Genomic DNA, 26,787 nt, shown 5'->3' on the forward strand with positions numbered 1-26,787 from the left:
GGAAAAAAAAATTAAACGGCAGCTTGTATTGCATGAAATAGAAATGTGAGAGATTTGGGAAAATATGGGTCAAGACCTCCTTGGTTTCTTTTTAATTCCAGGCTCATTTATTCTTTCCATTGGGACAGAAGGAAGAAAAATAAATAGATTACAGCAATAAGGCAGACATACGTGTTACAAAGTGGAAGCATGAGCTATTATTTCCATTTATCATTGCCATTTTAACCAATGCCCTACGTAGAGCAATACAGGTACAAATCTTTGGCCCCAAGAACTTACACTCTAATGTATGTCACATAGGAAGATAAAATGTCCCGTGGAGCAGACACTGGGGCCCTCTCCCTGATGTACTAGCATGTGATATCTTATCACAACTGTCTTTAACACAATATAATGTGCATTTTGTTCTACATTGTGTTGCCAGATGTGCTGGTGCATTCTAAATAAACAATGATAACCGGGGTAAATTGTAAGGGAGTCAGACACTGGTATGTTCTGCACCGTTAATGTACATTAGGGACCTGATGATAACTGAGCAAAATCACTGAGTAGCAGTGATGGGATTTTACAGGCGCAAAGCAAACCCCAACGATTTTCTGTTGTTCCAAACTCCTTTTTAATAAATGTTATTTATACCTTTGAACCTACAACAATTCCAGAGCTTCCTAGTAATAAATAAACAAAAACAGGAGTCTTTCCTACATGTTGAAAAACACCTGTTGTCTGGACTGCTTCAGCATAAAATAGAGAAATGATAGCAGTACTGACCATACCGGACACGTTTAACTGTAACATTTTTTTTTTCTTTCTAATTTGGCACCATGGATTTCACGTTTGACGATAGACACAGATGTTACCTTTTTGTTTGCTCATATGAAGGCACGTGGTTAAGATACAGCAAATAAAAATAATCACTTTGTGAGCGCATTCACGTCTCAGACAGGTCCACAACACTGCCTTTCCCCATTATCTCTTTGCACACAGTGCTTCCACTGCAGCCAGGGATTCTGGGAAATGACATGCAAATGAGCACTCACAGGGTGTCATGTTTTGCTTCTTATCCATTTCAACATGGACCCCTATAAGCTTATGCCTGCCGCATTACTTTGCCGCGCAGCCTGGGTTAAAGAATTGCATAGGCAGTAAACCACTGGTAAGAATATACATGGTTATGCGTTGAATTCCCGCACAGTATCTCCTTTTAAACAGATGTTTAGGTTAATATGGTCATACTGCTACAATAATTCACACTACGAGTGGCAGAGGCATTGGGGGGCTATTTAAAAATGGTTGCCAGAAGACTATCAATGCAAATTAGAATTCAGCCAATGGGGCAGTGTGTGTCGACTTCTTTTACACAAAGAAAAAAAATGACACTACAGTAACTTAACATTGTAAATGATTTTCAAATACAGGCACACTATAAATATTCCAACACAGACTTGTCAGAATGGAAACAACGTATCTTCCATACACAAACTTTTTTTGGCAACGGGTACCGAAGGGAAAACCAGTTTTTCAGAAAGATGAGGAGCAGGTTCATGGGTGAGGATACTACAGCTAAGATACAGAAATATACTCAGAAGTGCTGAAGGAAATGAAAACCTTTCTGCAGGAAATTGTGATGGATGCGTGTTCAACAGTCCGACAGTATATCCCAGAACTAGAGGCGCTAGGTGTGATTCACACTTGGATTGTATGTTGTTCTGGCCAGGCACTCCTTGGAGGTTTGCTTGTATGTTTCAAGCATATACTCCTTTATGTATTACAGTACATACCATGTTATTTTGTGGGGCGCTATATGGATGACTCTGTACACAAAGATCTACATGCACTCAGCTGCATTTTTCACCATGGATAGTTTTTAATAATATATTTAATCATTTTTTAATATATTTTTAGCCATTGATCACAATCAATATTTAGTGGTGCTGGTTTTAGTATGGCCATTCTCTTTATGCTTAGATTTAGATCACTTCGTTGTATCATGTTTCTCTCGGGTACCATTTTCTGTGATACCACTTTCTTAATGCAGCATTTTGAATATTGCTGTTATACATCTGATATGTTTCTGTAATTATGAGTATATATACACACACACACACACACACACACGTTTGTAAGCAAGCCCAACCATCAAGGGTTAAACTCCCTTAGACTCTGCTATAAAGGGATGTTAGTTACATTGGACTTTTACCCCTGAGAAAATAAGCCGCCAGCGTTACGAAACACGCAAGGTGGATTAGTTGAAACGCCGGAGGGCAAGAGTAGGATCGGACTTGTGAGATGGAGCCTGTGACGTTATCGTAGACGTAGAGAATGGGGTGAGCCAGTGCCAGTCAGTTAGCTAGATCATTACTCCTGCCACAGAGACTACTGTTTTTTTTCTTAAAGCATTTCAAGACAGAGGTCCATTTGGGCTTCCTTGATAGTTTTATGCAATTTTAAACTTGTTCTATAATTTTGTAATTAAAAAGAATCCCAATGTTATGACTTGGGTTCCCCAAACAAATCATGGGTAAAGTCTACCCATGGACAGACTATCCAGAGTCCAGTCAAAGGGATAAACATTTCCCTATACATGCTTAAACACCAAGACATCATAAATGTGAATATACAGCCCTTTTTTCAATCTAAATAAACATTGAAGATAAGACAGACTGCCTGATGTGCTCTCTCTCGTCTTTTTGTTCCCAGTTGTAACCCAGATGCCAGGTAACAAGAAGTCCACCTTGATTGCATCAAATATGTGATCTTTGCTTTCAAACACAAAAACTCAAGGGAAATATACGGCAAGTTCAAACACTACAGAATAAAAAATCGAGGATATCAATATTTGTGTGATCATATTACATTATTTGTGGTCTTTCCACCCCCTTTTTCTTTTCTATATATTCCCTGGATTGAAATACTGCACCCAAGAGACCCAACACCAAGTATTGAATGTGCTACATGATTAGATAGGCCTTTGGGATGCAGTTAAAGAGATAACAGATGTAGTTAAATAACAATATTGGTCAGCATTCAACATAGAAAAAGGAATTGTTGTAATACATATTGAACCAATATGGCAGTTATTCAATAAAGTACCATGTTATGTAAAAACATTTTTTTCTGTACAATAGCACAGCAAACATTAAATAACTTACGTTTTGAAAGCTCTGTGCACTAGCACTTCTACAGAGGACTTTCATGATAAATTATTACAAGTCATCATTATCTAGTACAAATGTACACTTCTCCAGGACCAATGCATCTTCTACAACTTTTAACTACATACAAGACAACAGGTTAGGACCAGATTTCCCACAGAATCAACCTATTTTTTTCTAAACGCTAGAACATTTCATGCTCTTTGGCCTCCATCTTCTTCCTCCTCGAGTTCCCTGGTGACTATTCCAAGTATTTGTAGGTTCTGTTCCATATTGACATTGTTAACCTTCCATGGGACATTGCTCAATGCACCCATTCCCATTTCAAAAGATTTACTTCTAAGTCTACCTCTCCAGTTTTTAAAAAAAAATAATTTTATTTATAATTCCTGTATTATGAAAACCATTATTCCTTTGTCACCGGCAAAGGACCTTAAGACACCTGGAGAGATGTCCGAAATACTTTTATTTTTTTACTCAAAATAAAACATTCTTTATATTGTAGCACATTTCAAGTTTATTCAGTTTGAACTTGCAACACAAAGTTTAAAAGCACAATGCATTTTAGTTTTCTAGGGGTTCTGAATAAGCAATTCACTGAACAGATCAATGATAAATTATGCAATGAATATACGATAAAAAATAAGGAAGTGAAAATACTTATTCATTTAATTAAAAAAAAAAAAAAGAAATCCTTTTTTTAAATACTACAATACCAAATGTTGTATGAATAATAAATTTGGAAAAAAGGGGCTGCATTGGCTTTAAAAAAAAAGCATACATCCTACTCCAGTAGACCAGTGTTCAAAGCTAAACACTTGAAAAGTGACCCAGTGGGCAGATATATATATATATATATTTTTAAACCAGATTGAAGCAGGGGGATTAACCCCATTAATTTCAGCTCCGGGGACCCCTGCTTCCAGAGACTTGCATCCGTAGGGGGTTGACGGTAGGTCTCTGCTTTTTAAAGCTCCTGCGTCACGTTGACCAATAGGAAGCCGCACTGGATGACGCCACGGCTTCTTATTGAAGCGTGGGAGCTTGTAAAAAGGCATTACATGATCTCAGCTAGCGACACCCCCTATGGAGGTAAACCTTTGGAAGCAAGGGGTCCCCGGACCGGAAATTAATATAGTTGAGCTCCGTGGACACCCAGCTTCACTCCTATGTTAAAAAAAAAATATGCAAACAATTGGCAGCTTGGATTGCCTCTTAAAAGCTATAGTTTTGCACATAAGGCAATTTGTTGATTAACCCATCTATATCCACAGGAAACTGCAAATTGTAAAACTATGTTTTGCCAGAGCGTTTTTTCAAGTCGGCTTTTATTTACCCACCATGTGTCCAATTTCATGCAGCTGATCTATTGAAATAGCCATCTATATCTAAATAGAACATACTTCAGATAAGCAGCAGTAATATTAAAAATAAATCGAGCACATTCAGCATTTTTTCTCAAAATGTTTAGGACATACCAGAGTCTATTGATTCCCTTGGCAAAGCAATGAAGCACTTACTAAATTAAATGGGACAAGCAATATATTTTCAAAAACTGACTTTTTTGTATTGGTGCCAATGACTAGCAGTAGTCTTGTCTATAGACCAGGTTTACGTTAAGTGTAAAAACCCAATGTGGAGTAAACATTTTTACATGTAAAACACCTTCCAAAATAGGTTTAACCCTTTGGGTGTCCCCATGACAAAGCCACCATGTCATGGTGTCTGGCACTCCAGGTGTCATGATTTAGTCCCTACGTTATGGGTTGGCTGCTCATTTTCTGGGGGTGGAGAATGTGCTCTACGTTCCTGCTGAGCTTTGAAAGTGTCCTAGCTGGGAGGATGATGACTTCTCCTTCCGTTTCCCTCGTCAGTAACATTGCGATCACGCCAAGGGGCCGTCACGTGATCGGGATATGCTGCGTGCCCTCTGAAACAAATGACTAACATGATATTTGCAACTTATATGAAACAGCTCTATTAAACATGCAGTTAATTCTTCCTTTTAAGTTGTGTGTAGACACACACACACACACACACACACACACACACTATCTACCTCCTCCTATCTCTGGCTTTGAATCCTGGCTTTCCTCTCTCTCCTGACTCACTCCGCTATCCTTTTACTGGGGGACTTCAACTGTCATATTGATAATCCATGTCTCCTGGGCATCTCCCTTCTCTTTAACCTCCTCCTTTGGTCTCCACAAATGGACCAATTCCAGCACCCACCGGGTCTATACTAAACTTCCCTTTCCAATTTGTCTTCCTCCTCCCCTTTCTGCTATCACCTCCTATCATTCCACTCACCCCCTCCTACCTGTTCTACTCTCGACATCTCTGCTCTTGAATCTAACCTGAACTCTAACCTCTCCTCCCTCTGAACCTGACAATCTTGCCAACTCTTACAACGCTATTCTCTCTTGCTCTATATGCCCCTTCTCGGTTCTGGCACACCCTACTTCCTTCACACTTGCACTCGCTCCTATGAATGCCTTTGGAGGAAAATCTCACACCCAGGCCGATTTTCTGCACTATAAAATGTATCCTCAATTTTTAACTGTGCTCTAAAGTCAAACACTACTTTCCCACCACTCATTAACACTCACAAATCCAATCCATGCCATCTTTTTCCCCCCCTCTGTATTTGACTCCCGCCGCCTCCTCCTACTCCCATCCTTCCTTCAGTTCTCAAGCCTTTGCCGACCACTTTAAAGGCAAGGTGCGTGCTATCTACAAAGGTTCCATCCTCCTTTCTAAACCTCCTTCCACCAATCAACTCATTTTCTCTCGCTAGTGTTGAAAGTACCAAAGCCGATTTTCTCATCTCCCTCCACCACATACCCTCCCGATCCTATCACCATATCTTATCAGAACTCTTACTCCTGTCTTAATCCCCCCACCCATATCTTCAATTCCTCTCTGGCTTCTGATATTTTCCCTTCCTTTAAGTATGCAGTGGTCAGACCTATTCTCAAAGACACCCTACGTGCCTTACTAACTACAACCCTGTATCCTCCCTGCCTTTTGCATCCCAACTGCTAGAACGTCGACGCGTCACAGCACGCAGTCAGCCAAGTAGTAAGGAGCCAGCGGGGACCTCCACACTGGAGGAAAGGGGCTGGTGGTCCGCTGCCGCGCAAGCCGTCGGAAGCAGCGGGACCCAGGCCTTATGTTCTCCTGTATGATCAACTTTCTCAATTCCCATGCTGTACCCTTTACAATCAGGCTTTTTGTACAGCTCACTCAGAGACTAGTCGCTAAAGTAGAAAAATCCCATGGTCATTTTTCTATACTAAATCATGCTCTATCTCTCTGATGCAATCGATACGCTCGATCACCCTCTTCTCCGTCATATTCTTAAATCCCTTTGTATCAGCAGCAAAGCTCAGTCCTGGTTCTAATCATACCACTCCCATTGCACATTTTTCAGTCTCTGTTGCCAAGATATCTTAATCTTCTGTTAATCTGTCTGTTGGTGTACCTCATACCTCAAGGCTGTTCTGGGAACTCTCCTTTTCTCGCTCTACACACTCACTTGGTGACCTCATCAACTCTTTTGGCCTTAGGTATAATCTCTATGCAGATGCTACAGTTTTATCTATCCACCCCTACCCGCACTCCATTCCCAAGTCTCCGACTTCCACCAGGATATAGCCAGGAGGCAATCCCTCCACCACCTTAAATATATGGTTATAACGGAACTCCTCATATTTCCCACTAAACTGGGACCCATATCCTCTTTTTTCTATCACTGTAAAGGGTTCTACCATCTATCCTGTCGCCAAAGCACATTGTCTAGAAGTGACATTTGACTCCTCCCCTTCCTTTTCCATGCACGACATAACTAAAACTTGCCGCTTCTTCCTCTGTAATATAGCCAATTCCTCCCTTCCCTCTTTCAAGCTACCAAGACTAATACACGTGCCCTTATCCTCTCCCATCTGGATTATTGTAACATACTGCTAACAGGCTTCTCTGGCTCAACTTTCTCCTTTAAAATCTATCCAAAATTAGGCTGATAAAATAATTTCACTTTCTTCCAAAACAGTCTGCTCATCTCCTTAAACCCTCTCCTGGCTTCACATCAAGTTTTGGATCACCCAAAAAGTTCCTTACCTTCAAGGTTCTCCACTCCTTCCGGTGTTCTGCCCAGAACTGTCTCCTTTCCATCTCTACTGCTCTCTCCCACCTTAAAACCGTTTTTCCTCAATGCCCCTTACCTGTGAAACACGCATTCTGTATACGGCAAGCACCTTCTCTCCCCACCTTAAAATGCAGCACTTCAATAGCCTAGATTAAAGGCTACTGTCCTACACCCACTCCTACCAACCATTGTGACCAAGCACGGCAATCTACTGCACTTCTTCCCTCACCTGCTGTCGCGGTAAATCTCCCACCATACAACTTGGACAATAGGAAAGGCAATCTCTGCCCCGGAGAGCTTAAAGTCTGATCTTGTTTGTTGCTCTTATGCTATAATATACAGTACTGTACTCTGTACTGTCTCTTGTAAAGCACCAAGAACAGCTGTGGGCGCTATATAAATAAAGCTATGAATGCATCTATCCATCCATAAGAAACTCCATATTTAGATTATAACATTAAAAATGGGGCAGCACTAAATTGGAGTGGATAAATAGTACAACACCTTTCTTTATTTAAAGCTTAATTTATGAGAAGGTTTTGATCTAAACCAATTTTTGTTTCTTATGGTTTCAGCTGCTCTCCCATACAAAAAAAAAGCCCCTTATTCCCTTTGGGTGCCTCTTGTCGTAGCTACTACTAGAGTCTGGAACTCCAAGGATCCCGTTACATAGTAGCCATGCCAATCTTACCACTCATTTTTGTAGAGATGGCATTCTGCACGCCAACGGCAAGAGTACTTATCTTCAATTCCTTCATCCGTGATGGAGCGGGCACGTGATCGAGTCCGGAAGGGCCGTGGGATGCAATAAAAATAATTTAGATTCATATGTATTTAGAATCATCTCTCCAGAAATATTGGTACAAGAAATATCTAAATTAGCATGCACTTTCCACATCTATTTGATGTGGCCGATCTTTCACTTCCCTAAACAGGCCAGCTAGAATCCATTCTCACTGTCCTTGTATAGCACAGACATAATTGATCTATTCAACTCAAGATGAGATGTTCTATAAAAAAAAAAATTACTTCTGCAGAAAAAGGCACAAAAGTATCCAACTATTTAAACTACTTTTTCACCCAGAGCTGAATAGGTTAAGTATTTTCTCTTCCTTCATGATGTCAACAATCTTGCATACCTGGGGGAAGTAAGAACGCTGGGCATAATGTTCCCTTTGAAATGCCGTAGATATTCACATACGATTGAATAAACTGCAAGTCTGGCAGATTGCATTTTGGTTAAAGCTATGTAAGTTAGTGCCCTATGCAGAGGAAGTTTCTGCATGCTTTGGACATACAGGAGCAGTTTATGGAATACAGCGAGGTTCGTTTCGCCGTTACATGAACAGGCTCCAAAGGTAGGGTGACCACCCGTCCCCCTTTTGCCGGTACAGTCCCGTTTTTTCGGGAGCTGTACCGGTTTTCTGTGTGTACCGGAAATGTCCCGGATTTTCCTCAATGTGTCCCCATTTTTATTTTATTTTTTCGCCGGCGGTGCGCGAGTAAGCTGCGGTGCGCTGTGCGCTGTGCGCGAGTCTGCGGCGGCGGCGCGGAGGAGGAGACTGCAGCAGCCCCGGCTGGTAAGTGTTTTTTTTTTTTTTAATGCCAACCCCCCCACCCGGCAGTTTCCTACCTTGTTGGCCAATCCCCAGCGTCCCGGCATTAAGCCCCGCCCCCCGGCATCATCCTTCACCAAGGACCGGCATGCGGAATGGAGGAAGGAAGGGTGCCTGGGGGCGGGGCTTCCGCTTCCTGCGGCAGAGCACACGTGGTGTGTGTCTCTGCCCGCGGCTCCTGGCTCCTCTGCGCGGTGTTTCCCCCCCTCTGCCCGCCGGGGGGATAGGAGGTGGGTTTTTTATCCTTTGCCTCCTGTCCTGGCACTCCCTCCCCCCCCCCCTGTCCCCTTGGTTTGGGAGATGGGCGCGGGGGCTGGCAGTGGTGGCTGCGCGGTGTTCCCCCATTCTGCCCCGGGAGCCCGTGGCTGCCCTCCGGGGGAGGGGGGGCGGCGGCAGTTTACCTTTGTGTCCCGGCGCTCCTATCCCCCCCCCCCTAGGTGCGGGAGATGGGCGCGGGGGTGGGTGCAGGGGGAGGCGGAGAGCCACCTGCTCGTGGCTGCCTCTGTACTCCAGTCTGTGTGTGTGTGTGTGTGTGTACACCAGTGTCTGTGTGCGTGTGTGTACCAGTGTCTGTGTGTGTGTGTGTGTGTGTGTGTACCAGTGTACGTGTACGTGTGTGTGTGTGTGTGTGTGTGTGTGTACCAGTGTCTGTGTGCGTGTGTGTACCAGTGTCTGTGTGTCTGTGTGTGTGTGTGTGTACCAGTGTGTGTGTGTATGTACAAGTGTGTGTGTGTGTGTACCAGTGTGTGTGTGCGTACCAGTGTGTGTGTGTGTACCAGTGTGTGTGTACCAGTGTGTGTGTGTGTGTGTGTACCAGTGTGTGTGTACCAGTGTGTGTGTGTACCAGTGTGTGTGTACCAGTGTGTGTGTGTACCAGTGTGTGTGTGTGTGTACCAGTGTGTGTGTACCAGTGTGTGTGTGTGTACCAGTGTGTGTGTACCAGTGTGTGTGTGTACCAGTGTGTGTGTGTACCAGTGTGTGTGTGTACCAGTGTGTGTGTGTACCAGTGTGTGTGTGTGTGTGTGTGTGTGTGTACCAGTGTGTGTGTGTGTGTGTGTGTGTGTGTACCAGTGTGTGTGTGTGTGTACCAGTGTGTGTGTGTGTGTGTGTGTGTGTACCAGTGTGTGTGTGTGTGTGTACCAGTGTGTGTGTGTGTGTGTGTGTGTACCAGTGTGTGTGTGTGTGTGTGTGTACCAGTGTGTGTGTGTACCAGTGTGTACCAGTGTGTGTGTGTGTGTGTGTGTGTACCAGTGTGTGTGTGTGTGTACCCATGTCTGTCTCCCCCTCTCTCCCTCCCCCTCTCTCCCTCACCCTCTCACCCTCACCCTCTCCCTTTCTGTCCCTCACCCTCACCCTCTCCCTTTCTGTCCCTCTCCCTCTCTCTCTGTCTCTGTCTGTGTCACCCTCTCTCTCTCTCTGTGTCACCCTCTCTCTCTCTCTGTGTCACCCTCTCTCTCTCTCTGTGTCACCCTCTCTCTCTCTCTGTGTCACCCTCTCTCTCTCTCTGTGTCACCCTCTCTCTCTCTCTGTGTCACCCTCTCTCTCTCTCTGTGTCACCCTCTCTCTCTCTCTGTGTCACCCTCTCTCTCTCTCTGTGTCACCCTCTCTCTCTCTCTGTGTCACCCTCTCTCTCTCTCTGTGTCACCCTCTCTCTCTCTCTCTCTGTCACCCTCTCTCTCTCTCTCTCTGTCACCCTCTCTCTCTCTCTGTGTCACCCTCTCTCTCTCTCTCTGTCACCCTCTCTCTCTCTCTCTGTCACCCTCTCTCTCTCTCTCTGTCACCCTCTCTCTCTCTCTCTGTCACCCTCTCTCTCTCTCTCTGTCACCCTCTCTCTCTCTCTCTCTGTCACCCTCTCTCTCTCTCTCTGTCACCCTCTCTCTCTGTCTCTGTCACCCTCTCTCTCTGTCTCTGTCACCCTCTCTCTCTGTCTCTGTCACCCTCTCTCTCTGTCTCTGTCACCCTCTCTCTCTGTCTCTGTCACCCTCTCTCTCTGTCTCTGTCACCCTCTCTCTCTGTCTCTGTCACCCTCTCTCTGTCTCTGTCACCCTCACTCTCTGTCTCTGTCACCCACTCTCTGTCTCTGTCACCCACTCTCTGTCTCTGTCACCCACTCTCTGTCTCTGTCACCCACTCTCTGTCTCTCTCACCCACTCTCTGTCTCTCTCACCCACTCTCTGTCTCTCTCACCCACTCTCTGTCTCTCTCACCCACTCTCTGTCTCTCTCACCCACTCTCTGTCTCTCTCACCCTCTCTCTGTCTCTCTCTGTCTCTCTCTGTCTCTCTCTGTCTCTCTCTGTCTCTCTCTGTCTCTCACCCTCCCTGTCTTATTTTAACTGCCGTATACCTACACCGAAGTAACCTACCCTTCTTTCTTCCAGATCTGACTCAAGTTTCACACGGGAGACCTCGAAAGACAGGTAGGGAACACCTCCCTCCAGTATAGTACCTTGAGGGACTGCGGATCAGGTAAGATCCCAGCTGCGTCAGCTGCGTTAGAAATTGTGAAGAGGGGGCATCCAGACACTGGTTAAGGGGTTCAGAATCATTCACATCTGGGTTTTTTTTGTTCGATTAGTGAGGTCAACACACACACACACAACTATGTAACAAAGACTAATGGTCGTAAGTATAAGTGTACTACAATAAATAAACTGTTATGTAAAAAAAAAAATGTCCCGGTTTTTCATTTTCAAAATCTGGTCACCCTATCCAAAGGGTGATCGTTGTGAAGCCATTCTAACAAAAGAAAGTTTACATTGGTCTCCTCTTTATACCTCGTGGAGCAATGTAGATTGTGATTTTGTTTTGGTGGGGGGGGGGGGGGGAGAAAGGGGGTGGGTTACAAATGGATTCTGTAATGTACTCATACTTATGTTTTACTCCGTCTTCTACCTAGCACTACTGCTGATAAATCCTGCTTCTTGTTCAGAGAAACCCATTTTACAACATTCTAAAATTATCATCTCGCTCACCTATCAATGTAACATAACAAGGATAGGAATATAAAGATTTAATTTCACTTTCTAGGGTGGGGGGTTAGGAGGGGGGAGGGGGGGGTGAAGAACCCATCCATTTTTGTTTTCCATTCACTCCCCATCTGAATCTTCAGTTTAACCGTCATCTTGTCAGTGAAAAATGAATGGCTTCAGTGTATTTTAAAGAAGAAAATAAAATAAAATAATCTTATTTACCTCATTAGGCATCATAAAGAGAAGTGAAAATGGATTGGTTACCTTTTTTTTCAACTGAAACAAAATGACGAGTCGTTAAAATAACTTTGTTTAGATTGGCCACAGACTTGAATACGTTTTAATGAGCCAACGTGTTACTGGTTATTCACGAAGGATACAAATGCTCTAAGAGGAACTCGTTAGTCCATTAAAAAAAGAAGTCTACAATTCGAGGACCAGTTGAGGTGCTCGGAGTTTATACTCCCGTGACCGCTAAGGAATTAACTTGAAAGTTCTTTATAAAAGATTACAGATGCAGCAGATTTGATAAAACCGGCATTAAAGGGCGTAAAGGCACAAAAGACGTAAAGTAACACGCGTTCTCTAACAATTGTTTTCAATAGTTCTACTGTTCAACACCATGCACTGCATTAAACGGATGGAATTAAGTCTGCTGCATCTGTACACGCAAAGTTTTTGCTTTCTTGCAAGCGTATCTAGATCTAAGGAAACAGCAAGATTAACTTGTAGGTTATACCTATACAAAATACACGTCTTCTTCTGCGATGCAGGTAACAAAACATTGCGTCGCAGTCCAGAACACGGACATATCTCCACATTCCAATAACCTATCCTCTGAATTGCTATACTCTGACATTTACCTACTAACGGACATAAGGCACTTCCATTCATTCAACCCGTTTAGACGCTATGAGGCACGTTGTAAATTTAGACCAGAAATAGCACACAATCCTTCCTCTATTTCAGGTCTTCTAGCATCTAGCTTTATCGCTTTCACTCCCAGATGGTGCTGACCCATTTGGTAGCAAAACGATGAATAATGCAGCTGTTCTTTTAACAAGATGCATTGCTAAATTGTGCAGAGGCACCCATGCTAATGTACGGGTTCATTTAGAGGGAATCTTATGACAATTAGTGCATTTTAACAGATTTCCTGTCAGGGGTGTCTGCAACATTTTGCTCTGCTTTTAGGGGAGGGGGTTAACTCAGCTGACCGTTATTTAAAAAAAAAAAAAATACATCAAAAGCGCACCAAACTGTTTTGGTTCTAGAGTGCAAGCTAGGTATAGAACTGTGCTTTTTAGTAAGTGGGGACTGCACAGTATGTCCGCTCACTTTGGTAAACGGTCATTTACAGGATAACCAATCGCCACATGCAATGTTTTCAGCGCCCACATGTTAAAACTGGTTCTTTACCCTTTGAAATAATTGTAGCAACATGAATACCATTCTCAGCTCTTCAGATTATCAGATAATTAATAAAGAGTGCTTACAGGTGTATACAGCACATCCGTATTGGAGGGCATACATTTGGGATTATAAATTGATAAATCAGTTCCAGGAGAGATTTTAAGACCAGTGGGGAGATCTGGATAGAATTGAAACGACATACAGGAAAGCAATCAGAAGAGAATAGAAAAAAAATTAATAAAAATAAAGCCAAATGAACTTCACAGCACAAGTGTAAGAAAGTCATATCAAATCCAAATTTAATTTATCCTCTTACTACTGTGCAAACAGTGTGTAGCAGCTTATTTTATTTCAGGCAGAATAAAAAGGAGTAGGAGTATGGCAAGTGGTTTGTCCTCACACCAAACCCTGCAACATGCTAAGAGCAGAATATTACGTTTCAATAAGCATTTAAAAGTACTATATGTTTCTGAACTTTAAGGCCTTTATCTCGTTGGTGCTGGTGAGGCCAACAACATTAAAAAGAGAAAGATGTACTGCTGGTCCATATAGCACTAAAGCGGTTTGGGTTTGAGGTACATTCATTACATGGTAAAGCAAACATTTTTTTTCTATCAAACAAACCATACATCTTCCATATCCACTGGAGTGATTTCTAAAATGTTGTGATACTACTCCAGCAGCAAAAGGATAAATATCAATCATAAACTAATGCAATTATGTGCCGTCACATGCATTAATGCAAATCTCACATCTTCAGTAATGGTAATTAACACAGACATCTCATCTTTAGGACTCCAGTAACTAGAAAAACAGAATAAACTGCCCATGGCTCCAATTGTATATCAGAGAAACGGTTAAGCAAGTCCAAGTATAGAGAGATCATTCTACTTATTTACTTTCTGCAGTTTGACAAATCAATGACAAATATTTTGTTAAGTGGGCTATTTCAGGGGAATAACTTTGTGAGCCAGCAAATCGGGGGAACACCAAAGCAGAGGTGACATCACACTATAAGTATATGCAGTGCGTGGGCATCTCATGACAATTTTGCTGTGCTGGGAGACCGATCAGATTTGGAGGTTGTCCTTGAGGTATGGGTTTGGGATTGTAGTATTTGATACACAACTGTGCCAAAACTCTGTACGTAAAACGTACATAATAAAGCATGTTCATTCTGTGTTTGTAATGAAGTCCCAAGTAAAACAAAATACACACATAAGCAGCTGTAACCCCTTTGCTATCAGAAGGCCAAGCAGTGTTGTTGATCCCACTGGAAGCAAAGAGGTTGAACGACAACGTAGTATTGAGTGTTCTTTCTGAAATGGATACAAGAGTCTTAAGAAATCAATGCAGTTCAAATTACATTTGAGGGTTCCAAATTAAGATGACTATAAAAATTAAGCGAGAACAACATCACTGCAATGATTTAATTCACATTAAATTTTGTTTCAAGAGTAGCTCAAATAATTTCTGCCAACATACTGCAGAATACAAAACATGCGTGTTGAAAAAGCTCACATGATGGTGAGTTTTAGTATTTGTAAGTAATTGGACTGTGCTTGTATATGATGTTTTAAATAAGCTTTTAAAGTAAACAAGGAAAGAAAGCAATCCAACAAATAGTTAAAACATTCACAGAAAATATTTTGTATCCTACAGCTGTTGGTCTTCTGTTCATAAAGCTCTTTTTTTCATACAACCTACAACTAAACAAGAACTGTCTGGCGCACAAACATGACAGTTTAAGTGGTTTACTATATTGGAAAGTTTGCATTACGTTTGGACAGCCTAGATTTTTTTAATTATTTTATACATAATGGAGTTAAAAATGGATATACAATGGTCTTCAAATACAGATGTACAAACTGCTCTTGGATGGGAAGGCAACTGGTGGAAATCCAAAACAACGACATCCAGCTCATGCGCTCAGCAAGAATGGCTTGCAATGCAGTGAAGAACAATGTGCTGCTGCTGGGTTATGTAGCTCACGCACATTGCAGACTTGACTGCTTGTGGATAGTCCTGATTGGCTGTACTCCCCAAGAAAGTTAAAGCAATTCTGCAAAACAAACCCCCTTAAAGCTAGGGCTGAGGCACAATTATTACACCCCCCACAATATTACAGTGCTGCTGCCTTTTAGATCATCGTAAGTGCATTTATTGGCTATGACTGAAAGTTTGATATTCGAAGCTGCGCTAGTAGGAAGTATGCTTTATTGTTAAAGTAGGTCAGAAACAATTTAACCCGCTATATATATACTGCTAGAGGGATGTGCAAGGCATGGCCAGGCAGTACTGTATGTTCTATGCACACATTCCCTGCAATGATTTGCAGGCCCTCCAGTAGAAAGAGAAAGAAAATTTATGTAGATGGAAGGAACAGATTGAAACAGCTTGAATGTTAGCATTTCTCATACATGCTAAAATAAGGTGTTTAAATCTTCTATATTAACTCCTTTGCTGCTTCTCTGTAATCTAAGAAATTAAACCCATGTCAACACCTCTTTATACACCACTTTAGATACCGGTAGATTTAAAATTCTTCCAAGCTCAAAATTGCTCTCAATGTTTTCAGTTAGTTGGGGTTCTCTCTTAATTGTACCCTACATCCTTCAATTTAAGATGCGCAGATGAAGAAATTAGCAGAGAAAGAAAGACAGGCAGCAGTGAGAGGCCACACGAGAGGCAAACTGTACAGACAAATTCCAGTCCATCATTGAAGTAGATCTTTAATAGCCTTGTTGTCTGTGGAATCCAAGGCATTGAGTCCATCTGGGCCTTTCACAGTCTTGTCCGCACCCTGAAGAAACAAAAAGGGGGGAAAAAAACTAGTGTAAATAACACAAAAAAGCTACCACCTTTGCTCATCTGTAGTAGGTTTTAATACAGGCCTGTAAACTTCATATACTGGGGAGACACACAAAAGACCAACACCGGTTTCATAAGACTCAGGTTTGGCTTGCAAGATGGTTGGATTTCAAGCAACTTTTTGCAGGCGAGTGCTTCTCAAAGCTCTATGGAAGTTCTCTCTGACTTGTAGCATGTGCCATAAACAAACCAGACAAGCAAAACGTGCCTCAAAGAACACCTTGCCTTTTTACAGTAAAACCATCAGGAATGGCACACGTGACCCACTTCTCACCCACAGGGTCCCTCCAATTGGTAATATCTCACCTCAAATCTGGTCACAATATAGCCTTAAATCACTTCCACCACCAAGGATAAAGAAAAGTATTACTTCAAAACAATCCAAGTTAAATTAGGCCCCAAAGATGATACTTATTACATTTTATATTTAATATACAAAAATAGTACAGTGCTTCGTTACAGAAAACAAATATTAGAGCAGTACAATATATGCAGACAGTTTTATAAAATAAAATGGGATAAACAAAACAGAAAAGCTAGCATACATAACATCAGATTCCTCCAAGAGGTTGTGGAGATTAGAACATGAGAATTCACACATCTTGTTGGCATCAGACAGTTGAAAGAAAAAGCGCGTGAAACACGTAAGAGGACCCCATTTTTTTTTATCTTCCTGCACCATGCTGTTCATTCAATAAAGTATTTTTTCAACGGACATGCCGTTTACCCCGGATTGACCTCATTTGATTGGCTGTGCTCCGCCTTCATACCCTGCTGGGATTCTTCACTTTCTGGCACCGCGTGATGCACGCCAACGAAGACAGAATGGGTAACCATATGTGAGTACTTTACCATTAAGGCTTACGCTGTGGTTATTGTTGAGCTGTTATATCACTGGTTATTACTCCGTGTTGAGACATAGTCCCAATAGTGGGATTTTGATTTATTTCTCATCTACACCACCTACCAGGGCTTATATATGTGTCTCATTGCATCACTATACCTGTGTTTACCAGCACTCACTGACTCTCTGGTCACCCACATTATGAACTTTCTTCAATCAAGGTTGTTTAAATACACATGCTATTTATCATTTGACTCATTTGAGCACTGTATATAACAGAACTTTGTTCTATATATGCTTCAACTTAGATTGTAGGGGAGACAGGTGAGAGACAGCAAGAGGTCACAGTAGTCGAGATTGGAGAGAATGAGGGTCTGTGTCAGTGTTTTTGCAGTCGAGCAACAGAGGAAAGGGTATCGTGGTAATATTGTGGAAGAAAAAACAAAAATGTTTTGCTACCTTTTGAATGTGAGAAGAGAATGTCAGAGGAGTAGAGTGTGACCCCTAGGCAGTGTGCTTGGGCTACTGGGTGAATGCTAGTACTTCCAACAGTAATGTGGAAAAAGGTAGTAGGCAGGGCTGGCTTGATGGACGTGCAATCGCACCCAGCCCCATGCTCTTCCCCACAAACTGATTGCTGGGAGAGCGCAGGACTTCTTCCATTCCATCCAGCTTCTCTCCGGCCTAGTCTCATCTCGGTGACGTTGCAGCATTACATTGCCATGACAATGTGACGCCGCTACGATGAGATGTCGGCGCAGGTAAGAGGCCTCACTAAATTTCAAGCCGGCTCTGGGTGTGTGACAGTAGCCAAGGGTATAGGGTATTAAAATGCTTCATTTAAAAAGGCAAAGTTTAGGAGTGCCACTGGAAAGGGCAGTGAGGGAAAAAGGTTTAAGGTGAGAGAGCAATAGAGATGAAAGGGGTGGAAAGGAGACCATTCTGAGCAGAGCACAGCAGACTAGCAGGAACAGAACACAGACTGCATACATGCTGTAAAGTCTTTAATGCCAGGAATAACCAATATTAAAGTATGTAAACCCCACAAAAATGTTAAAGGCTTTGGTTGCGGCCCCTAGCACTATAAGACATAAGCTTTACACTATGATTTACATGGAACTTCCGCATGCTAATTATATATTATTTCTGTTTGTTTTTTATTCTGTGTTATGGATAGCAGATCCAGTCATGAGAATTTTATTTGCCACAAAATAAAAAGGCCAAATTAACTTGGCTGTTAGTTTAAGGGAGGGGGACGCATTATTTTACTAATTTAACTTAGGAAGGTCACTTTTCTAAAAAGGCAGGGGTGCGCAAACTTGAGCTGCGCCCCCCCCCCCTGCCCGGGAACCGCAGCGTTTGCGCCTCTCCCAATGACTCGGTGTCAAATGACGTCACGTGAGCCCACCGAGTCATGTGACACGTTGCCATGGCGACGCGTCGAAGACCGCAGAGAGCAGGTAAGTGAGTTAGAGGCCTCACGCCTCCCCCAGCATTTAATTTAAATGCCGTGGGGAAGAGCGCGGAGCCTCCAACAACCCGCGCCCCCCCTACAAATTCCTCCGGCCCCCAGTTTGCCCACCGCTGAAGTAAGGCACTCCATATTTATATACATTTTCATTTAATAGTGATTGCAGATTGCACAACCAAACTATGTTCTCTGGTCTTTTTAACCCCCGGCTCATTTCAAAATGTCTCTACATTCCCTTCCGGTTTAATTTTTTTTATTCTTAGACCGCTTATAGATCCAATATAATTCTTTTTAGCAGGTCCTTAATTGATGTAGTGACAGGTTTTCCATTTTTTTTTAGCCAAGAGATGCAACTCAATAACCCCTTTATGAGGAATTGATAAAATAGGAGAAAACGTTGCTATATTAATGAATTTTAGCTGGAATTGGGATTTGGTATGTATGTGTGTATAGTATGTTTAAATAAGGCCATGTAGATCTACGATTGTTTAAAAGAACCAACTTCCAAGCATTCAGGAAACAAGTATAATGTGGTTAACATCATTTCATATTTCTAGTACTGTGCACTAGGCTTGTGGTTTTATTGCTTAAAAAAAAAAAAAAAAAAGTAATTAGTTTCTGCAGTTTTTTCATTGTTAGGAAATTGGTTTAGCTATATACTGTAGCGTTGTGTGTGTTTTTATCAGTTAACAGATCTCAAAGGGTTTCAATTAGGTTTCTAGATCTATTGCCTGCTCTAAATTGCAATAAAAAGCAGCACAATTGTTTTGGGCTATGCTAGATATCTACTGGTCAGTGGAAACAGCAGGTTTAAAAATAATGAAGGCAAAAGGGAGGCCGAGTAATGTGTTGCAGGCCTTTAACACAGAGGGAGAGAACAAAATGGTGACACACACACCAACTAAACTACCATAGGATGCTGCTACATCCGATAATGTCTAGACAATCTGAACAATATTTAAACTTCATAAAAGGTGATCTAGGCACTCAATATACATTGTGTAAAATTTATATTGAGAGGAGTGCCTTTTAGTAACACCTTTTATTAAATGTCTATCATAAGCACACATGCATGGCTCAAAATATTTAACTTACCCACGAATGGACCATACGTCCACTGCGGGGATAGCACAATGACGAGCAAGGTTCCTGAAGAACCTCATAGCAGAATCGTCAACCCACACCTCTGCTTGTCAAAGTCTATCCCTACAATGCCTAGATATGATTGACAGCTTAGCTGCCAAAGATTCAGCAACTGCCATCAGGACCATACATCACCAATTTTCCCATTCGCCCCTGGCAAGTTTTTGAGAGCGCTGCACATATATGTTTCACCCACTAATTTTAAACAAGGTATACACTACAGTATATAGAAGATGTTTTCCTGCTGTGTTGCATAGGAAATAGAAAGAAAACTGTGTAGTATATTCATATATTTAAACTTGCAGGGATAGAGATATACTCGCATTTAAAGCTATATCTTTATAGCAATAAAAGGTTCTCTTAAGGTGAGCCTGGAAGGCCAACTTGCTCTGTGTTCTCTCCTGCCTGTTAAACTTGAACGGCTGGCTCTCCCCACCAGGACTTCACTTCCGTTCTTGGTGCTTTCTCGATGCCTCAGACCAGACACGTTTCATGGATACTTTGTCCACTTTGTGAATACTTCAGCAAATGGACAAGGTATCATGAAACTAGTTGGGTCTGAAAGAATTTTTTTTTTTTATTTAAATGGGATTTTATCTAATACATTTAGTGGTTTGTGCCTTATTTATTTTTTCAGCCACAGACAAGTAGATCCCTAGATATACTAGAGTAAGGGCAGGTATCTCAAAATTCCCACCTTAATACTGTACAATTGGCTATTTAAAAAAAAAACAAAAAAAACAAAAACAAAAAAAACTATAAATGTAACTAGTGATTTTAATAGACCAATTTAAAAATTCAGCATCAATGACACCAATTTGGAGAGCCACAAAAAGGTCAGGGCTTTAGCAAGACAATATGTTAACTCCAGCAGTTACAGCATCTGCTCTCCTTCAATATGCTCCTCTAGCAGGAGATGCTGAAGGACTGACCCTTACTAGCTTAGAGTGCGCTCTACAATTCCTTACAACTTTGTAAGCAAACAGGCATATTAATTAGTATCCCAACTAATTACAATAAAAGCAAAAGGAGACTTTGAAGGCAAAATAAAACCAGCAGAAGAGGATTTCTCTACATTTGAAGGACACTGCTGCTAAGACTACAGTAACACGGAAGATTGACAGACTTGCAGATTAATCTTAAAATAAAACCAAAATGATGAAAACCCCTTTATTTTATACATTAATCTACTCTGAGTAATCTTCCTGTCTATAACAGATATGTCACTCCATTTCGACCATGATTAATATCCATTTAGAAAACACACTTGCTACCAAATAACTGTTGCTCAATCACCGTTTGTGTGGAAATCAACATTACGTCACCCTTCTTATAATGTGACCTACAGGAGTCAATCAACAGTGGTCAATGAATGCTGTAACCTTAAAAGCAACGTCTGGTAAAAATAAAAAATACAAATATCCAGACCACATCACACAGAGCACCCAAAAAGAAACAAAACAAAAAAAAGGTTTAACCCGGGGGGTGAGGGAAGAGATCAGTACAGAGATTTTCCGCACTGTGAACCTACAGAAAACCCATATGTTCCTTCTTCCTCTGCAGACTGAGGAGCTATATATTAAAGTTGCAATAGTGCAAATTTGGCACAACTGCATGGAATCTCCTGTTGACATCAATGAATCAGCATCAACGCAGCTTAATGACTTACCCCAAACATTTTCAGCAGTTATTTAGAGCAGAAAACTGCTACAATAAAGAGAGTACTGTATTATGATTTGTTTGAAGTATTTGGTTTGCAAATAAAAAAAATTTACCCAGCGAGTGAAAGCAGCTGTAAGATGTATTTGAATAAATATCAAAATAAAGATTCAAAAGAATATTCAATTATTGTAACTGCCACATGCTATGCCATAGCGGTTAGATATTTTAGAACATTTCACTGCGCTCACACAATTACAGTACAGTAAATGCTATACCTGCAGAGTTGTAGCAACACCACAAAAATATGGGATCTTTACTTATCTTGAATTTTGAAAAGTGTATTCTAGTCAAACAGCAAAAAAAAAACAATTTAAAAAAAAAATCAATAGGTCATGCATACAACTTTTGCAAGGATCGGGAGCACACAGCCAACAGATAAACCTACCATCCAAGTTTCCCAAAACATAGCTCCTTAAAACAGATTTTTCCCTACTGTTTACCTCAAGGTTTGATGCCCTTACTGTAAAATACACATACATACTTTTTTTTAAATTTTTATTTAATGCAAAGCCCTTAAAATCAATATTTATCCTGACAGAAAACACATTGGAAGATTTCACTTTTGATAAAAAAAAAAAGGGGAAAGACATTTTTCACCGTCATTTGCGAAGTTCTTGGACATTAAGATTTCCCGCACGTGCATGTATGTCTTTGCCAAACATATTACTCCTTATCTATCTCATTGCAGCCATCTTATGCTCCCCTTTTTAATCGTAAAAGTGCAACGTTAAAACGGACATGCAGAAACTCTCCATGAAAAGCCAGGGAAGGGATGCGGAATGTTTAACACGCACGCGGACTCTGCACTGTCTGTTGATCCCTTCCCGAAAGATGAACTGCTTCCCTGAATGTGATGTTGTTATCAGTCTTCACAGGGTTCCTGCTGCCAGACAGATCATTTATTATATGCAGCTAAAACTAATGTCAACTTCTGTAACGACCTCCGTACAGCTAGAGATAAAGAAATTTTAGCCAGCAGAAACCAGATTGTAAAACGAAGGACAGAAGATAATAACCTCATAATTACAGTAGAATTATTTTTCCATGTAACTTCCCGTTTCAACGGGAGAAATATCTCGTACACATATGGAAAGTAACATACACGTTTGTATGTATGCTTTAACGATTGTTTAGTCCCACGGTGATCACACGCTTTAAGCAACACGCTTTAGTTGCGAAACGTGTAGGAGGAAGGATCAGAGGAGTTTTGTTCCCGTTGGTGACCCGTAGGCTGCACTTATAGTGCCGGCGACAGCAACGCTGCGTCAAAACAAATGCATTGCCGCCATCGCGTGCGCTTATAGTAAGCACAACGTGACTGCTTGGTCGCGATCGCTGGAAGTCATCTCAATTTGGTATTTCCAGCGACAGCAGCCTGACGTCGCTATAAGCGTAGCCTTAGCGAGAGCACAGCGGCGACATTACCGCCGAAGTCCCCTCAGCCGGTAGTACAACGCTATGGAACCACCAATATCACATAATTAAGCCTGTATATTATATTTTAATTACATTTTATCTTTCAATAAAATTGTTTTGTCTGGACCATGTGGGTTGCGTTTGAGCGTCTGTTTTATAGATTTTCTATGTAGATCTTTATTTATACAACGCCATCCATGTACATAGTGCTTCACAGCAGTAATACAAGTGGCATAATAAAACACAATGTCAACAACTGCATTAAGACAAAAGTAATACTGTATGAGGAATAGGAGTCCCTGCCTCGAAGAGCTTACAATCTAAGTGGTAAGTAGGGAGAACTTGGAGTAGGAGGGTGTTCTGGTAAGTGCATCTGCAATGGGTCAAGGTCAGTGTATGAGATGGACAGTATCAGCCAAACAGAGCTACCCATGTGCTTCATTAAAGAGGTGTGTTTTAAGATGGGTCTTAAAAGTGGAGAGAGAGGCTGCTAGTCAGATAGAGGGGGAAGGCCATTCCAGAGGTGTGGGGCAGCGAGTGGGAGAGGTTTTAGGCGGGACAGGGCTTTAGATACAAAAAGGGAAAGACTGAAGACATCCTTGAGCAGAAGACGGGTAGGTGTATAGCAAAAAACTAGGGCTGAGATATGAGTGTATAGCCTTGAAAGCCTTAAGGCAGAAGAGTTTATGGCCTTGAGGAGAATTTTTTAAGTAACACTGGATTTATACAGGATAATATAGCAGAGGGACATTCAGAGACTTTGGTCTGTACAGCAGGTGTAAGGTTAGGGGTTGAAAAGTAAAATGTGTCATTGGCAAAGAGGTAATATTTGAAACCAACAGTGGACTGCAGCAAGCACCCACAAAGATGGCCACTACCTAGACCTGGTTTCACTAAAAACCTCTCGGATTTTTCCATTTCCTCTCTCTGACCATCACCTCATCTCATTTTCTCTCTCTCACTTCTCCACCTCATCTCTGCAGAGACCTGCGCTCTATTAACCTACCAGCTTTTGATTCCACTTTACGCTCCTCCCTCAGCTCCACACCATGACAACCTTGTCAGGGTCTACAACTCTGCCCTATCCTCCTCTCTAGATCTACATGTCCCGCTTTCTCTGCCGTTCTTCCCCCTTTGAACAACAGGACCTGGCTAAATTCCCACACGTGCATGCTGCGTTCCTCTGAATGTCTCTGGAGGAAATCTCACACTCACAGGCTTCCGTCAATACAAATGTATGCTATCCGGTTTCAACTCTGCCCTCTCTCAAGCTAAACAAACCTACTTTTCTTCACTAATCAACACGCACATTTCTAATCCACGCTGACTCTTCTCTGTCTTTGACGCCCTACTCAGACCATCCTCTGCTGCCTGTTCTGCTTCCTCCATCTCACCTCAGGACTGATGACTATTTCAAGGAAAAGGTGGAATCCATATGTCAGGCTATACCCTCTGTAGCCTCCTCCCATCCTACACCTCTTCCTAACTCTCCTCCTGCATCCCTTGACACTTGATCCGCTGTCACAGAGGAGGATGTGTCATTGCTGATCTCTACCACCTAGCCTATCAACCCCATTTCCTCCCATCCCCTAAAACCTCTTGCTCCTACTATAATCCCTACGCTCACACACATTTTTAACTCCTCCCTCTACTCTGGTACCTTTCCCTCTTCCTTCAAACATGCAACAGTTATACATTTACTCAAAAACAGCAAGCTTGACCCTACCTGTCTTTCTAACCATTGACCTGTCTCCCTCCTGCCTTTTGCCTCTAAACTCCTTGAATGTCTTGTATTCTCTCGGTTGCTCCATTTCCTCAACACCTATTCTCTCCTAGACCCCCTACAATCTGGCTTCCGCACTGCTCAGTCCACTGAAACAGCCCTAACTAAAATAACTAATGACCTCCATGCTGCCAAAGACAGAGGCCATTACACACTGCTCTTATTACTCGACCTCTCTGCAGCATTTGATACTGTGGACCACCCTCTTCTTCACATTCTCCATACTCTTGGCATTCGTAACAAAGCTCTATCCTGGATCTCCTCTTAACTTTCCCATCGTACTTTGTGTGTCTTTTGCCAACACCACCTCCTCTATTGATCTGTTGGGGTACCCCAGGGCTCTGTTCTGGGACCCCTTCTCTTTTCTCTTTCACTTCTCTTTTCTCATTACACTTCACACTCTAGGTGACCTAATCACATCTCTTGGGTTCAAATATCACCTCTATGCTGATGACACACAAATGTACTTATCTACCCCTGACCTTACACCTGCTATACAGACTAAAGTTTGTCTTTTGGCTGTATCATCCTGGATTGCCCTCCGCCAACTTAAACTTAACATGGCAAAGACAGAGCTCCTCATACTTCCTTCCAAACCTGGCCCTACTACCTACTTCCACATTACTGTTGGAAGTACTATCATTCATCCAGTAGCCCAAGCATGCCGCCTAGAGGTCACACTCTACTCCTCTTTCACATTCAAAAAGGTAGCAAAAAAAACACTGTAGTTTTTTCCTCTGCAATATTACCAAGATACGCCCTTTCCTTGACTGCAAAAACTGACAGACCCTCATTATCTCCCATCTTGACTACTGTAACCTCCTGCTGTCCGGCATTCCTGCCTCTCACCTGTCTCCCCTACAATGTATCCTAAATGCTGCTGCCAGAATCACTCTACTCTCTCCTAAATCTGTCTCAGCGTCAACCCTGCAGAAAACTCTCCTGGCTTCCTATCAAATCCCGTATCACACACAATTCTCCTCCTCACTTTTAAAGCTTTACACTCTTCTGCTCCTCACATCTCAGCCCTAATTTCTCACTATATATACACACCATCCCGACTCTTGCATTCTGCTCAAGGATGCCTTCTCTACCCCTTTTGTAGCTAAAGCCTTCTCCTTCCTTAAACCTCTCACGGACTTCCCAACACCTCTGGAATGCCCTTCCCCTCAATATTCGACCAGCACCCTCTCTATCCACATTTAAGACCCACCTCAAAACAATTGCTTAAGGAAGCATATGAGTAGTTCCATGGCTGATAATCACAGTGATATCACATAAAAAAGAGCAGCCAGAGGAAAAATCAAACCTCTCCCAAGTCTAACTTTTAAAAAAATACTCATAAGTGTCACATATGGGTAACAAAATAGTATCAATCACCCAGAAGTCTTTTTCAACATGTCACTGACAGTTATTTGGTCATAGAAGGGATTGCCTTTTTCAAATGCATGCCACCAGCTGTTTAACCCTTTGATAGTCAAGGCCCCTGCAGCACATCGCAATCACTTGACCGCTCCTCAGAGCAATCATATGATCGTGTGGTGGTCGTCCTGTTTCTCTGTGTCAGATCGCATTCTGCATGGGATCTAGAAAACAAGCTACAAAAAAAATAATCCCATAATTTAGTCACTACATTACGGGACTCCTGGAGTGCCCAAGCAGGGCGGGACTAGGTGGCGAGTAGATTTTTGGGTGATTTGTCAACGTGTGTGTGTGTGTGTGTGTGTGTGTGTGTGTGTGTGTGTGTGTGTGTGTGTGTGTGTGTGTGTGTATATATATATATATATATATATATACACACATATACATACATACATTTATATATACATACATATATACATACATTTATATATACATACATACATACTGTAGATCTATCCATTTTCCGCTTATTGCTTTTTTTTTTATTCTAGCAGGATTACGATTGTATTGTTAGATTGCCCGACTCGACACCTATCCTAATTTAGAGACTGAAGCCTGTGAAATAGTGCCCCTTCATTTTACATTGGAGGCTTTACTTGCGGTGGAGTGAGAAACCAACCTTGTAAAGATGCTGAGGTGTCATATTCCATTAGGGAAACTAAAACCCAGCTGTTCCATTACAAAACAGAATGACTTTGCTGAAGTTGCTTCCATATTTTGTTCACATTTCTCGCTGTCTGGAATGATCAGAGTACATGTCTAAGGTGATGTGTGGCACTGCGTATCCCCCAAATAGACAGCTATGGTCAGGAGAGCC

The 26,787-nt window shown here is 42.0% G+C and overlaps 1 protein-coding gene across 1 annotated transcript in view; it reads right to left on the bottom strand.

Annotated features, from left to right (window-relative positions):
- Positions 1 to 13,575: 13,575 nt before the first annotated feature.
- Positions 13,576 to 26,787, bottom strand: part of MTPN (myotrophin) — a 75,905-nt gene continuing 62,693 nt past the window's right edge. Inside the window, exon 4 of the mRNA XM_075602587.1 lies at positions 13,576 to 16,101. Within this exon, the coding sequence (XP_075458702.1) occupies positions 16,015 to 16,101 (87 nt within the window). The 3' untranslated portion in view covers positions 13,576 to 16,014. The remainder of the gene's footprint in view (positions 16,102 to 26,787) is intronic.

This window comes from Ascaphus truei, chromosome 5, assembly GCF_040206685.1.
Source record: "Ascaphus truei isolate aAscTru1 chromosome 5, aAscTru1.hap1, whole genome shotgun sequence".
In the NCBI taxonomy this organism is placed as follows: Eukaryota; Metazoa; Chordata; class Amphibia; order Anura; family Ascaphidae; genus Ascaphus; species Ascaphus truei.